This window comes from Polistes dominula, unplaced genomic scaffold (genome assembly GCF_049000335.1).
Source record: "Polistes dominula isolate Pdom_NZ unplaced genomic scaffold, Pdom_raw_medaka contig_21, whole genome shotgun sequence".
NCBI classification, from domain to species: Eukaryota; Metazoa; Arthropoda; class Insecta; order Hymenoptera; family Vespidae; genus Polistes; species Polistes dominula.
In genome coordinates, this window is record NW_028301061.1 from 2,529,930 (window position 1) to 2,545,522 (window position 15,593).

The 15,593-nt window shown below is 27.9% G+C and overlaps 1 protein-coding gene across 1 annotated transcript in view; it reads right to left on the bottom strand.

Moving 5' to 3' along the window:
- Positions 1–15,593, bottom strand: part of Ten-m (teneurin transmembrane protein Ten-m) — a 66,366-nt gene that overhangs the window by 16,323 nt on the left and 34,450 nt on the right. The window contains 8 exon segments of the mRNA XM_089176147.1: positions 2,359–2,566; positions 3,258–3,593; positions 3,842–4,216; positions 4,911–5,157; positions 5,815–6,092; positions 6,766–9,591; positions 9,822–9,985; positions 13,355–13,439. Of these exon segments, the coding sequence (XP_089032273.1) occupies positions 2,359–2,566; positions 3,258–3,593; positions 3,842–4,216; positions 4,911–5,157; positions 5,815–6,092; positions 6,766–9,591; positions 9,822–9,985; positions 13,355–13,439 (4,519 nt within the window).

Consider the following 15,593-nt stretch of genomic DNA (forward strand, 5'->3'; position numbering starts at 1 on the left):
TTTTCTCTCAATTTTAATTATAATTAGAGAAAAATATCTTACACATTTATTGGCTAATCTGATAGATAAAAATAGTAAGAGCAAGAGAGAGAGAGAGAGAGAAAGAGAGAGAGATAAGGGTAGAAGTAAAAATTTATTTGGAAATTTATGTTGATGGATTTTTGGAAGGAAACTTTAGTTTAGGATTTTGAATAATTTAATTTTTTGTTTCCGATCATATATATTTTCGTTTGTGAAGAGATTAAGAAAAAAAAAGGAAAAAAAAAAAATTAAAAAAAAATCTGATAAATGGACGATGATATTAAAAGTCTTTTTGTGTGTATGTGTGTGTTTTTTTTTAATTCGATTTGATTTCGTTCCGTTTTGTTCGGTTTGTTCGGTACCTTCATTTAATAATTTTCTATCGTAGTAAAAACAAAAAAAAATTCGTTGAGAGATGTTTCTTTATTATTTTTACTTTTTAATTATTTATTTTATTTCGTTTTATTTTACTGTATTTTATTTTAATTTATTCCTATTTTTTTTCTTTTTTTTTTGGTTGATAATGAACACATATTCACATTCACACGAATTTTGCTCGGACGGACATGAGACGACGATTAAAAGGACGAACTTTTGACAATATATCGATATGAATCGAGAGATTTTGTAAGGAACGATTTTTTAGGTTAGGATTAAGACGTCTGAAAAGAGCGGGAAAAAAAAGAATTGGAAGTTTGATTGGTTGTAAAAGGAGAGAGAAAATAGAATTGGAAGTTTGATTGGTTGTAAAAGATTTTGGAATTTAACGAGCGATTTATTAATTTAAAAAAAAAAAAGCAAAAAATTATTTTTTCCTATTACTTGTGTAATAATATATTTTTTTGTTATATATTAATTTTTTTTTATATACATATATATACATATATATATACATATATATATATATATATATATATATATATATATAATATATAATATATAATATATAATATCAAAACATGTCACAATTCATTGATAAAAATTTGATTTGATAATTTATATTTTATGCAAAATAAATTTGTAAAATAATAATTTTCAATTAAACAAATATTATTTAATAATTTATTTTATATATATATATTTATTTATTTGGAATTTATATAACAACTTTATATAACTGTATATAACTTTATATATACTATTTATATAACAAACTATATATATATATATATTTTTTTTAATTATTAATTATTAAATTTTATAATTATTAATATATATGAAATTGTTAAAATATATAAATATATATATATATATATATATATAAATATAAATTATATAAAATATTTATATGTATATATTTTTATTTACGTGTTAGAAACTTTACCAATTAAATTCTAACGACACACGATTAATGATAAATTAAAAAAAATAAATAATTCATCAATAATAAAATTAACAAATCGCTCGATATAGGAAAAGAGGGCGAGAGAGAGAGAGAGAGAGAGAGAGAGAGAGAGAGAGAAAAAGAAACAAATTGATACAAGAAAAGTAAGGAAGGTGTATATTATAGAAATAGAATGAGATTTAGGTAGAGGAATAGAATTAGAAAGATATAAGGTGTTGGTTATATTGGTGCAGGTCACACGCTCGCGCACACGTACGTACAAAACATATGTATAAAACTGTTGGGATGTGATTTCACACGGGTCACAACAACGCAGAGTATATATCATATCTATGTATAAGTCATTTAGTGTCTGTATTGTTTAAACGGGTATATTATAATATACACACATGTATTTTTTGAAATACGTAGTATACATATACACACATGAGTATGTGTGTACTCATGTACACACATGAGACAAATACATATGTATATTTATAAGATACACGTGTCAACGGTCGTGTCGTGAACGTTTCCTTAATGAGATATAAATAGACGTAAAAAAACTGCACGCAACATCGAGTTTCAGGACGGACAAATTTTAATACGGCGAACGTGTATAATAAGATATCGATTATTAATATTTTTTTTTTTTTTAATATCATTTGTGAAAATTCTTTTTTTTTTAAATATAAATAATCGCGATGGGAAGTGGGGGATATATTTAAAATAAAAAAAATACAATAAAAAAAAGTAACTATAGACGAGATTTGACGTAAAACGGACAAGGACGACGACGATCACGTACGGTCACGATCGGGTGAACGATTAGTATAATATACATATATATATATATATATATTTAATTATATATATATATATACATATATATAGAAAAAAATATATATATGTGATATATTTATTAAACATTGATGTTGGACAAAACGAGAAAAAAAAAAGAAAAAAAAAGATATATAAATAATAAGAGAAATAAAAAAAAAAACACTCACCTCTCGTTGAATGTTTCTTGACGAGCATAGTTTTGTAAACTGCCCTCGTCTATTAGAAATTTCATCCTTTCGAAGAAGGATGCAGTTACTGCCGGTGGTTGCTTTCGTAGAAGTATATCGATCGGTTGTGGTGCCGACACGCAAAGCTGACTATTTCGGCATAGATGATTCGAACAGCACTCAGGATCGGCACAATCAACGAGACCGTCTAAAATATTATTAATCATTTTTTTTTGGTTTTTTTTTTTTTTCATTAGAATTCATTAGATCCTATCAATCAATGAATTAACGTATACAGGTATATATGTTATAAAATATTATATATGTAATAACATTTACAGGTAAACTTCTTATAACACGGTAGATAGGTTTCCTAGAAAATGTCATTTTGTACTAAAGTATGTTACATGAGACCCTGAATTTTATTATTTCTTTGTTATTAAATTTTTAAAGTAATTTGTAATATTTAATTATATATAAGATATAGTTAATTTATATATTAATTTTAAAAATACAAATTAATTTATATATTATAGAAAATTGCATAAATAGTTCTTATATAAATAGTTTGTGTTGTAAATTGTATTATTAAAGTTAGAAATAATTAACATTTTTCCAAAAGAATTTAAAAACTATCCCTAAGTAAATCCAACGTGTTATAATTTGAATTTTTCTAAAATTACTTTGAATATATTATTAAATTTTCCAAACAAATTATTCTCAAAATTATTTCCAAGAATCCTACTAACATTGATAATAAATTTGACAAAAAATATTTACCTTAACTAAAGATTTGAATAAAATAAACAATTAACAAGAAAAAAAAGACAAAATTATTTAACAAAAATCTTGGTAAAAAAATATAACAATATGATAATGACATAATTAATTTGTAATACCTTTGTCATTGTCTCGTCCGTCGTCACAATTTTGTTCAAGAGGAACACTGCAATCCTTGCCATCCCAACCATCGTAACAACGGCACTCCCATTGACCATAATAGGTGACCCTGCACTGTCCATGATTTGAACAGGCATTTGGACACGCTTCCATCGTACAATGTATACCGTTCCAACCAGTTACGCATAAACACGTGCCATTTTTGCACTGTCCGTGTTCGTTGCAACGTGGATCGCATTGTTTCAAATTGCAAAGTTCACCTGACCAACCGGGCAAACAATCGCAGGCGTTGTCTACGCAATGACCATGAGGACCGCAATCCAAATCGCATAATTCTGAGAAATTTCAATTTCAATATTCGTTATAATCAATTTTAAAATCATAATAATTATTAGGGTGAAACAATTATTGTATTACAAATTGCATAATGCATTGTTTTTGTAACATTTATTTTGAAAATATTAATTATCAAAACTGTATGTGTGTTCACCCTAATATTTTCAAACAAACATATACACACACACACACAGGCATATAATTAATTGTTTAAAAATAGTTGAAAGAGTATAAACAAAAAGTTTACCTTTAGAACAATCATCACCAGACCACATAGGCTCGCATAAACAAGTTTGAGTTTCTAAATCGAAGTTTCCATGGCCGCTACAATCTGGTAGACACTGTAGGGCTTCCTTATCCATCTGGCTACAATCTGCGCCCTTCCATCCCTTCTTACAAATACACGTTCCCTCGGCGCAGAAACCATGACCCGAGCACGTCGGATGTGGACAATCCACCTCCTCGCAGAACTTCCCTTTGTAACCGCGAACGCAATTGCATTTTCCGTTGGTGCAATGTCCGTGACCGTTGCAATCTGGTACCTCACATTCGTCGTGCCTAAGGGAACACTCTTTCCCTTTCCAACCAGGGTTACACTGACACTCGCCGTTTATGTATTCACCTAAAATCGAACAAACATATATGTATATATTAAACATTTATTGGTTTTATTAGGGTGAACCAAAAGCTTGTGCATTTATTGTGTTGATACTTTAGTTTGAAATTGAATAATAGATTGGTTTTGTTAAAATTTATTTTTGGAAATATTAATTTTAAAATAAGGATTAAATTTTGGTTCATTCTAATATTAATAATATCAGTTACATCAATATTAATAAATATAATATATATTATACATAAATATATAAATATATGAATTAAAAAAAATTATTTTTATAAATATATATATATATAATAAAATTTATTTAATATTATTATATTAATAATATTAGTACATTATTAATATTAGTAATATTTAAAAAAAAATATATATATTATTTAATTTGGAACAACGGTGAGTGGTGTTTTTGTTATAAAAAAAAGATGATTTACAGGGAAACTATTTTAGTAATTTAAAAATATTACAATAATATTATTTAAAATATACATATTTATATTTTATAATTAAAATAATATATTTATAATCATAATAATATAAAATAATTAAAAATATATGAAACCACAAGTGGTGTTTTTGTCATAAGCAAAATAATTTACAGGTTAACTATTTTAGTAACACTTGAAAATTAATATTATTTATAATATATTTTTATTTACTAATTAAATGAATAATAGTAAAAACGAAAATAATTTACCTCGTTGACTGCAAAGTACTGGACAAACGCTTTCACTGCAATCTTCACCACCAAAACCAGGATTACATTGGCAATGACCAAGAAGACATTCACCTTTACCGCTGCAACCATTAGGACAATTATGCGTCATATCTTCGGCTATCACAGCGATGAAGGAAACTTCTTGTGGGTCACCATCGTCGTTGTACAATGAAAGAAACCAGTGACCAGGTTCCATATAATGAGTCACTTCTTTCTTTATTGACGGCTATAAAAAATAATTATAAATGTTACTTACGATTTATGTCACGATTATTACCATAATTGTTAATTATATTAATTGTTTATACTGTATTTATTAACACTAGATTTACGAACTGAACCAATATGACTCATTATCAAAATTTAGTTAGTATATTTATTATTTTTAAAAAACTTATGTTGGTTTTTAATTAAATAATGAAATATATACATAAATATTAATTCATTCCCTTCTATTCAACCCTTCATTCAAACAATTGTAAATCATTAAAAAAATAATGAACAAAATATCTGTAAATCTAGTGTTAAATAAGCTAATATTATTTTTTATTGACTTATTGATCAAACAAATAGACACAACTTTTTTTTAAACAATTTAATTTTTTTAATTATTGTTAAATCATCTCGAACGGGTTTGAGGGGGGGGAAACAAGAAAAAAGAAGAAATTAGGTATAAAATAAAAAGGGAGTATTGTGAGACGTTATTTTACGTGTTCTTTAAGAATGAAATAAAATACGTAACTCGTAAAACTTGAGAAAGAAATAAACTTTAAGCACAGAGTGAGAGAGGGTTTTAGGAGGATAAAATAAATAAATCAAGTAAAAAGAAGCAGAAGAGCAGACAAAAAAAAAACTGGGGATCAGAATATACAATAACACTAACATGTGACGCCCTGGTGGTCCGGGCTTTGAATCCACTTAGTACTTCAAGTAGGTCGTATTGCGTGTGCGTTGGTAATGCGTTTCTTCTTGCATAGACACCAATACTAGCACCACGTGGTATGTTATAGTCAAAACGAACATAGGCAGCTTCCGATTGATAAAATTGCATATTCCAATAGCTGTATGGTTGAATTTCTTTGCTAAGCTTTTGACCAAGTCCAACTTGTGCAAAAGTAGTACCATCTGGTGGGAACGACCTTGCAGGAAATGTTCTTGCACCTGTGAATTTGGTATGAAAGAAAAAGTTATTAAAAAATTGCATTGTGAAATTTTTCACAACGATTTTAATTTCTTTTTTTTTATCTCAAAAAATTTGAAACAAATTAGAAAAAAATAATTTAAAAAATAACAAACAGCTTAGGCCTTCGATGCTATGCGAATTTAGCAATGAACTCGTGTCTTCTTCATCCTTTTCAATTTGTTTTTTTTTTTCATTTCAATTGTTTGTCACACTGTTGGAATCGTTGATATCAAAAATGTTTGACACATATTTAAAAACCTATAAAATGATTTGTTCTAATTCTAACAGTTATTACAAAGATATTATTAAAAAAAAAACACTGAAATCACACACACACACACACAGAAATCACACCATGCATATTAAAACAGGTATTCTAAATATTTAACTACGGATCTACTATGGAAAAAAAAAAAAAAAAAAAAAAACAAAAAAACCCCATAACCATACAACTATACAGTTACAAATACTTGTTGGTAATACTACTACGTGTTTAGGATAAGCAAAAAACAAGCTAAAGCATTAGCGATAGAAAAGATAAGAATTTGAAAAATAAAAGAAAGATAAAAAGATAAAAAGATAGAAAGAGAGATAGAGTAGAGAAAGAGAAAGAAAGAAAAAAAGAAAGGAAGAAAGTAAACGGGGCCTCACCTTCTAGAATTAATATAATAGGCTCTGGGGGTAGTGTAGTGGTTGTAGAACACGTGACAACATCGTTGCTAGTTGTTTCTGGTTCTGAAGTTGAGGAGGACTCGCTCGTAGATTCCGTGTCCTCCTCTGTATAATAATCTTCTAAACTTATGGTTGTACTATCTACAGTAGTTTCTTTAAAACGTGTCGTCAAATTGTCAATCCTTTCATTATTCATCTCCACCCAATCATTTTTGATATCATTATCATTATTGGATGTAACATCGTTTGAACTGGAATTGTCCTTTTTCTCCCGTTGATCAAAATCCTGCTCGAAGATGAGATTAGTATCGTCGATGGCTGAAAAATTGTCCCATTCGTCAGACGATGAGTCCATGCAAGGACAAGAACATTCACATTCACCGCCACCCCAAATTGGTGGTGGGGGTGATGTTGGCGGTTGTGGTGGGGGTGGTAGATGAACAATGTTGATTGGTTCGACAACGTTAACGATATTTTCTATTATTTTGTTATTATTATTATTATTATTGTTATTGTTATTATCAGTTTGTGAGTTGATCGGTGATGTTTTTTTAACTTGGTTAACATTTACCGAATGATTTTCAGGTTCGATTTCCATTGGCACGGAAACCGAAAGCACGTAGAGAGGTTGAGAAGCACCCGATGATGAGTCTCCGTTTGCTATGGTCACGTTTACGAGTACTCGATGGTTCGATGACGATGATGATGAGGATGACGATGATGATGACGATGAACGATGATCGCGTTCAACCGGTACTTCGATTATCTGCACGTGCTGAACTATCGGAAGCTTTGTGTTCGAATTGAAAGCATTGTTTGATGAATCATGCGAATTTTCATGCATCTTATTATTATTGTTATCTTCTTTTCTTTTTACTTCTTCATGAACCTGTTGTTCTTGTTCTTTAGATTTATCTTGTTCAGTTATTTCAGATGATTCCTCTTTGTAAAATTGTTCCTCAAATTTGCGCAAAAATTCTTCATCGCTACCCTCACGCATGATAATTTGTAGATCATCCTTCTGACGATCCAATGATCGATGATGACCCTTGTTCAATGTTCTTACTTCGTTATTTAATATGTCAGTTGTCCTATCGACGTTGTCTATTGATTTGTACATTGTTTTTGTATTTTTAATATTGTTATCGGGTTTAGAATTTTGATTTAATTTAACTATCTCAACCTCATCTTGTCCGTAAGTATAAATCGGTATCGGATAATCACGTTGAAGTTCTTCAGATTTTTCTTTGATCGGTTCAACAGGACTTTCAATAAATTCGGAGGAAGAATATGACGATGAAGATGAGGATGACGATGAATCTTCATGAAACAATTCTCGTGTCTCTTTAACAACGCTGGAAACATTAGGATGTTCTTTTTCTTGATTATTATTATTATTATTATTATTATCATCAGATTCGTTAAAATTATTTTTATTCATTTCCATAAACAATGAATGAGGTTTTAATACAATCGAACTATTCTCACGTTCGTTAGTTCGATCGATTAGAGTGATCTCATTTTTTGTATTTTTTTCTGTTACTTCTTCTTCTTCTTCTGCTTCTTCTTCTTCTTCTTTAATAGTAGTAGTACTCGTCTCGTTCCAATTAAAATCGTTGGCTCGAATCGAGGACGTTTCTGTGCCGTTCTCGTTTTCTTCTTCTATATCTATGATACTACTAGGAGTAATAGTAGTAGTAGTAGTAGATAACTCTAGAGAAGCACTACTACTACTTTCAACACCTACGTATTCTTCAAGATCGTTGCCCATATCCGTGCTAAAGCTATTTACTTTAGACGATCGATTTCCTGGGGTAGCAACGGTGTCAGAAAGTATAGTACTACTGCCAATACTTGAATCTACCTTACCCTTAAACATTACAGTACTATTTTCTAACATTACAGATACCATATTATCGTCCAACAAATTTTCAACGTTCATTGATATTACATTTTCATGTATTATCGGTGGTACTTGTAGAAAATCTTCTTGATTATTTTCAATACTCGTATTGTTCTCGTTGTTATTCGTTTCATCATTCTGCTTAGGTGAAATTGAATAAGATTCATCGTTTAAATCTTTTCCTTCGATTTGTGATAAGGAAGATTTTTCAGATATAGTGGAAGAAGAATAAGAAGAATCAGAATCGGTAGACACCGTAGATTTAGCGGTTACTAATTCGTTATTAACATTTGTGGTATAGTTATGCGAATGATTAGCAGCAACAATATCGAATGATGACAAGTCGTCAGTGACAATTGTTCCATCAGGAATCACAGTTGTATATAACTGTGTATTTTCAAGGATTCCCAAATGATCGTTCGATTTTTCATTTTTGAGGTTAGATACTTTTGAGTAATCCGTTTCATGCACAACCATATCCTGATTATTATTATTATTTTCATGCAATACATTGGTGAATGATGTGTTGGTGGTGGTGGTGGTGCTAGATGCTACCCCGGATTCTTCCATTTGTATTAAATTGGAAGAATTTAAAGGATTGGCAATCGAGGAAGACGTGTTGGAGGATAACAAACTACTTCTTGCATGCTGATTATTAAATTCAACGTTTCTACGTTTACGTGAATACACAAAACGATTTAATATATTATTCCAGGGATTGGTATTACCTCCTGGTGATGTTTGTTGTCTCGTTCTACCACTACCGGATTGTGATGACGTCGATGTCGTAGACGTTGATGTTTTGTTAGACTCGTTCGTCACTGATTTAGCATCTATGTTGTCACCGATTAACACTGCGCACGGTTGTGTTCTTTGATAAGGACAGGTTACTACATACGAGGCTGTAAATTATATTTAAATATTAATTGTGTTTCATTATTTTTCATATTATTGTTTAGATTTCTTTTGTTTTTGTTTTTATTGATGACGATGAAAACAAAATCACGATTTATAAGGGGCTGGAATTTTTGATGTTAATCAAAAATAACAAGATGTTTGAAATGTTGTGATTAGAATATATTTTTTCTTTTTTTTTTTTTCAAAATAATCTAAATTCAATTATGAAACAAACCTGCGACAAATACTAGGGCTGCTATCAGACAAAAGGTTAGCGTAACTGAAATTATGGCAAATAGTTTCCAGCTACACCAATCAACTCCCTTGCGGAAATGGCATCTAATGCTTTGTCTCCTCATCGGGATCATCGATGGGGCGTGACCGTAAGGTAAAGGTACTCTGTAAATCAAAGAATTGAAATTTGTATTTTTTGTTTCATTTTAAAACACACATATGTAGTATATATTTGTCTTGAGAGCCGTTATCCGAAAATAAGTATTAAAATATAACATTGTATTTAAAAAAACCAAGTTAATCAATTAATCTCAAAAATAACTCAACTTAGTAGAAAAATATTAATGTTAAATTGTAGTTCTGAATTTTTTAAGCAGCTTTGTTTTAATTCACTTTTCAGGTGCAATTATACTTTCGGAGCTATTGAAGCAGGTGAATCACCCTGTATATATTAATATACATATATGATAAATTGAAACATTCATACACTGAAATAAAAATCCTTATACACATATATACAAACATATAAGTATATTATCTCTTTGGCAACAAACTTCGAATTACGAAATTGCTCAGTTTCACGATAGACTCGATTTAATTGGTGAAATATCGTATTATTAACATTGAGTACGTTCTCCAAATATTATATTCTCCATATAAGTACTATTAATGATGCTTTAGAAACGAAAGAGCAACAAGAATTAAAGACAGACAGAGATAGGAGAAGTAACAAGGACAGATGAGGTTGGTGGATGGATGGAAGGGGTTTGTTAGAAAGGAGAAGAAGGAGAATAAAGGGATGAAAGGAAGAAGGAAGAATTTACAGAGAGAAATAAACGAAATGAGAGATAGGAATAAATGAGTGAATGAATGAATGAATGAATAAGTGAATAAATGAGTAAGTAAATGGTTAAAAGGGTGGATAGAAGGAGTAAGGAAGGGGAGATGGTTTTAGAAAGGTTCTAGTATTTTTATTCTATTCGGTTGGTCTTAACTTAACATTGTATTTTTTTTTAAAGGGTCGTATATTTAACTCTTAAGTGAAAAACATATATTATTACCGCAAAGAAGATCTTTCGTGTAACTCACAAATGGTTAATGAAAATATTTAAAGAGAGAAAGACAGGTGCACGGTTTCCCATAGATTCGCGAAAAGGTAGTGTATATATATATATTATAGTAGTACTTTGTTTGTTTTCCTTCCAAACGTTGTATAATGGAAAACGAAGAAAAGCGAAGGGTGTAGTGTAGGAAACAACAACGAGAAACCCTTTACCTTCTTCTTCTTCTTTGAGAATGTGCATCTTGTGTCTTCCTTTTAACACCCTTTCCTTTTCTTAACTTATACAACTATACATTACACCATTTTCTTCTTTATTTCTTATTTTTTTGGGGATATTTCTTTTTTGTATTTTGGTTAACCAAAATTGAACTTTTATACCTCGTTGAAGGGAAACATTTAAGTTGTATAGAAATACATTATCGATTCAGTATTTTTTTTTTATATTTCTTGGATAAGAATTTATCTTGTTATTTGAAGAAAAAGAAGTAAAGAAAGTTGAAGAAAAAAAAATAAAGAAGATGCAGAAAAAGGTAAATAGGAATAAATAATCCTCGATCAATCTTTTTTTTCTTTCTTTCTTTCGGTTTTATTTTATTCCATCGCGTCAAAGTTTATCTTTCTAACTTCAAAAAGAAAAAAAAAAAGAGAAGGCAATACGACAAGAAGGACGAAGTTCAACCCTTTTTTATTTCCATATATATATGTATATATTTTATTGTATCAATCATTTAGTTGTTTGATTGAAAATAGAATATGAAAAATATAAAATTATCATGGGAATATAGATTGTGGTAAAAGAATTGTATTCTTTGATTGTACACCTATCAAAATATCAAAAATACGTGTCCAACAGGAATATACAAAGGAAAATATATATATGTATATTTTATTGTATCAATAATTTAGTTGTTTGACTTAAAATAGAATAAGAAAAATATGAAATTATCATGGGAATATAGATCGTAGTAAAAGAATTGTATTCTTCGATTGTTTAGCTATCAAAAATACGTGTCCAACAGAAATAGAAAAAAAAAAAAAAAAAAAAAGAAAAAGAAAGAAGAGACAAGGAAATAAAAAAAAAATAAAAAAGGGCGGATCGATCATTCCGATCATTTGTAAAAATTGACAGCAATACCTTGGGGAGGTATTTCTATTTTTTCTTTTCCCCTTTTACCTTCTTCTTTCTTATTCTTCTATTCATAACCGATGCGAAAAAATATAATAATAGTTCGTTATTTTTGTTCGTGCATATGCAAAAGTTACCTTTTTAAGTTTATAAACTCGAGGATTATTATTATTATTATTATTTTTTTTTTTTCACAAGAAAATGAAAGAAAATAATCATTTCGTTACAGTCCATCCATCTAATTCAAGGATCCGTGACGACCGTGCGTATAAAAATAATAAAAGAACATCCGTAAGGATTCGTTATGATTTTTCACGGCTAAGAAAGTTGTTCTTCACCTTTCCCCTCCTTCCCAACCTTTCCTCACCTTACCTTACCATTCCTCTTTTATTTTCTTTCTTACTTTTTCTCGTTTTTTATTTTATTTGATTTTATTTTTCAAATAACACGACACACGGACGTATAAGAGACGTGAATTTTCGTTCTAACATCGAATCATTGTGCTTGTGTTACTCGTTTGTATGGATGATTCACGACACTGTCAAATTTTGCTTCTGTACGAAGAAGGGGAAAAGAAGAAGGAAAAAAGAAATATATATATATATATATATATATATATATATATATATATGTATGTATATATAGGTATGAGAAGAAAGCAAGGATACTTTGTATCGTTACGGTTCATTCGTTCCGATAGTCCTTAATCTTATGGCACGCTTTTATAATTTTTTTTTTCAGTTAACAATATTTTCTCATTTCTTGAAAATTCTTCTTGGAAATTTTCTTTCATATATCGTATTTTGAATAATTTTTATTTATTATTTATTATAACATTTTTAATATATTAAATCGAGTTATAAGTAGAGTTATTTAAACTTTTGATTTTTTTCTTTTTTTGGTAACATATTATACATTTTTATTTTGTTTTTTCATTAAAAAAAAAAGAAAAAAAATAAAAATTTAATAATATAATTTATAATATTATTATATAATAAAATAATATTAATATTAGCTACACATTGAAAACTATTAATGCTTTAATTATTCATTAAATAAAGCTAACTAAAGCTAAAACTATTTATGATTAAACCATTATCGATTTAATATTTATTAATGATTGTTTATTAATTTTTTAACTATTAATTCGAAAATTTATAAACATTTTCTTTTTCAAATTAAATTATAAATTATTAATTTAGATTGTTTCATTTCGTTCATTCGATTTGTTTCTTTGATATACACTTATGATTAGAAATATTGTAATATTATTATTATTATTATTATTGTTATTAATAAATTGATAAATTTATTATTTAAACAAGATAAAGATATAAGTTTTTACCTGTCCATGTTGTTTTGTAGTTCAACTTTTATTGGACTATTCCCTGTCGATTGATTCTTATTATTATATTCATTCTTCGGTATCTCTGAAACAACAAGAAAATAAACGTTTGTTAATAAATTAATTAATATAATAAATAAAAATAATAATTACATTTAAAAATATATAATTATAAATGTATAATAGAATAACAATTTATTATTAATTATTATATATAGTAACAAAGCAAAATTAGCATGATTAAAAATGTTTAATATTTTAGAGAAGATATGCAACCTTTTATACTGCATTTAGAAACAAAAATAATATATTATATATATATATATAATATTAAATTTTTATATAATTTAATTAAAAAATGAGTTCTCAAAAATTGTGTTCAAATATATTAATAAATGTAGAATTATAATTTATAATTAATTATCCATATACAATAAAAAAAAAAAATTGATTAGCATAGTTAAAACTGTTTAATATTTTAAAGAAAATAGTCAAAACCTTGTATACTACATTTAAAATAAAAAATAATATATTATATACATTACTAAATTTTCATATAATTTAATTAAAAAATTGAATTCTCAAAAATTATGTTTAAATATATTAATAAATGTAGAATAACAATTTATCATTAATTATCATATGTTAAAAATGTTTAATATGTTATGTTTATATTTTTGCGCCAAAAGATAGGCAACCCTTTATACTGCATTAAAAAGAAAGATAATATATTAAATTTTTCTACAATTTAATAAAAAAAATAAAAAAATAAAAAATGGGGTCGTCAATCGTTTTCCAATTGATCATTAATAATCATTTAATATAATAAACTTTTGTTTCGTATTGTATTATCGAGAGTAGAAATTGAAAATAATTTTCTAATGATTGATGTTGCTCGTTTAGAGGATTTCTACACAATGCTATTTGTAACCATACTATTTTCTCTTTTAACCGGATAAATAAGTCTTTATGATGCCAGACGCACGACGTCTTTTCTTTCGTTCGAAAACATCGATGTGCACGCGTAGAATATAAGAGAAAGAGAGACAGAGAGAGAGAGAGAGAGACAGACAGAGAGAGAGAGACAGAGAGAGAGAGAGAGAGAGAGAGAGAGAAAAAGGGAAAGTGTATGTGTGTGAGTGTGTATGAGAGAGAAAGAGAGAAAGAAAATTAAAGAAGCGGTCGTTGAATCGATAAGTACATGATTCACCGTGGTTTTGGTTTAAATTTCAAGGGAAGACACATCGTTGACAAAACCGCAGGGTGTTCAAAGAATATAAAGAAAAAGGGAGAAACAAAAAATATAAAAGAGAAGGGGTGGGGGTGGGGTTTGTATTTATTTACTGTAAACATTGTAAGTAATGAAATGAAAGTGTTTGACACTAAAATACAATGTTTCATTTTATTTGAGAATTTTTTATTGTATCTTTCATTAATTTCATTTGAATGTTTATAGGATAATATCGTTAATAAGACTATAAGGTGTTTAAAAAAAAAAATAGAAACAAAAATTTTTATTTAAAATTATTGAAAAAATTGTAGATTATGTTATGAGTTTGTAACATTAATTGTAAGATACAATGTTTAATTTAATTTGAGAATTTTTTTATTGTATCTATCATTAATTTCATTTGAATTTTTATGGGATAATATCGTTAACAAGGCTATAGGGTGTTCAAAGAAAAATATAAATAATACAAATCTTGTATTTACTTAATAAAAAAATTGTAGGTTATGTAACAAGTTGGTGACACTAAAATTTAATCTTTAATTTAATTCGAGAATTTAGATTTTTCTTTTTAATTGTTTGATATTCTTTTGAACTGTTATTATTATTCTTATGAGGACAATATTTTACTCTAATTTAACAACAATTTTAATTATAAATAATTTATAAAATAAAATATAAGCTCGATGGGAAATAAAATTGGAAAGGAAATTGTGTTTAAAAAAGGGGGTTAAGAAAAATTATTAGACGTCACTGTGGAAGAAATAGAAGAAAAAGGATAAAAGAATGCAGAAAAATGTCAATGACACGAAGAAATTAAAATTCTGATCAGACTTCTTCTCTCTCTCTCTCTCTCTCTCTCTCTCTCTTTCTCTCTCTTACTAACTTTTGATTTCTTTTTAAGGCGTTTAATCGTTTCTACGTTGATTTTTATTACCCATATATGTAGTTAGTGCTAGTTTACCAGTTTTCTTGAGAAACAGATTGAAAATATCAAAGTTCAAATAATAT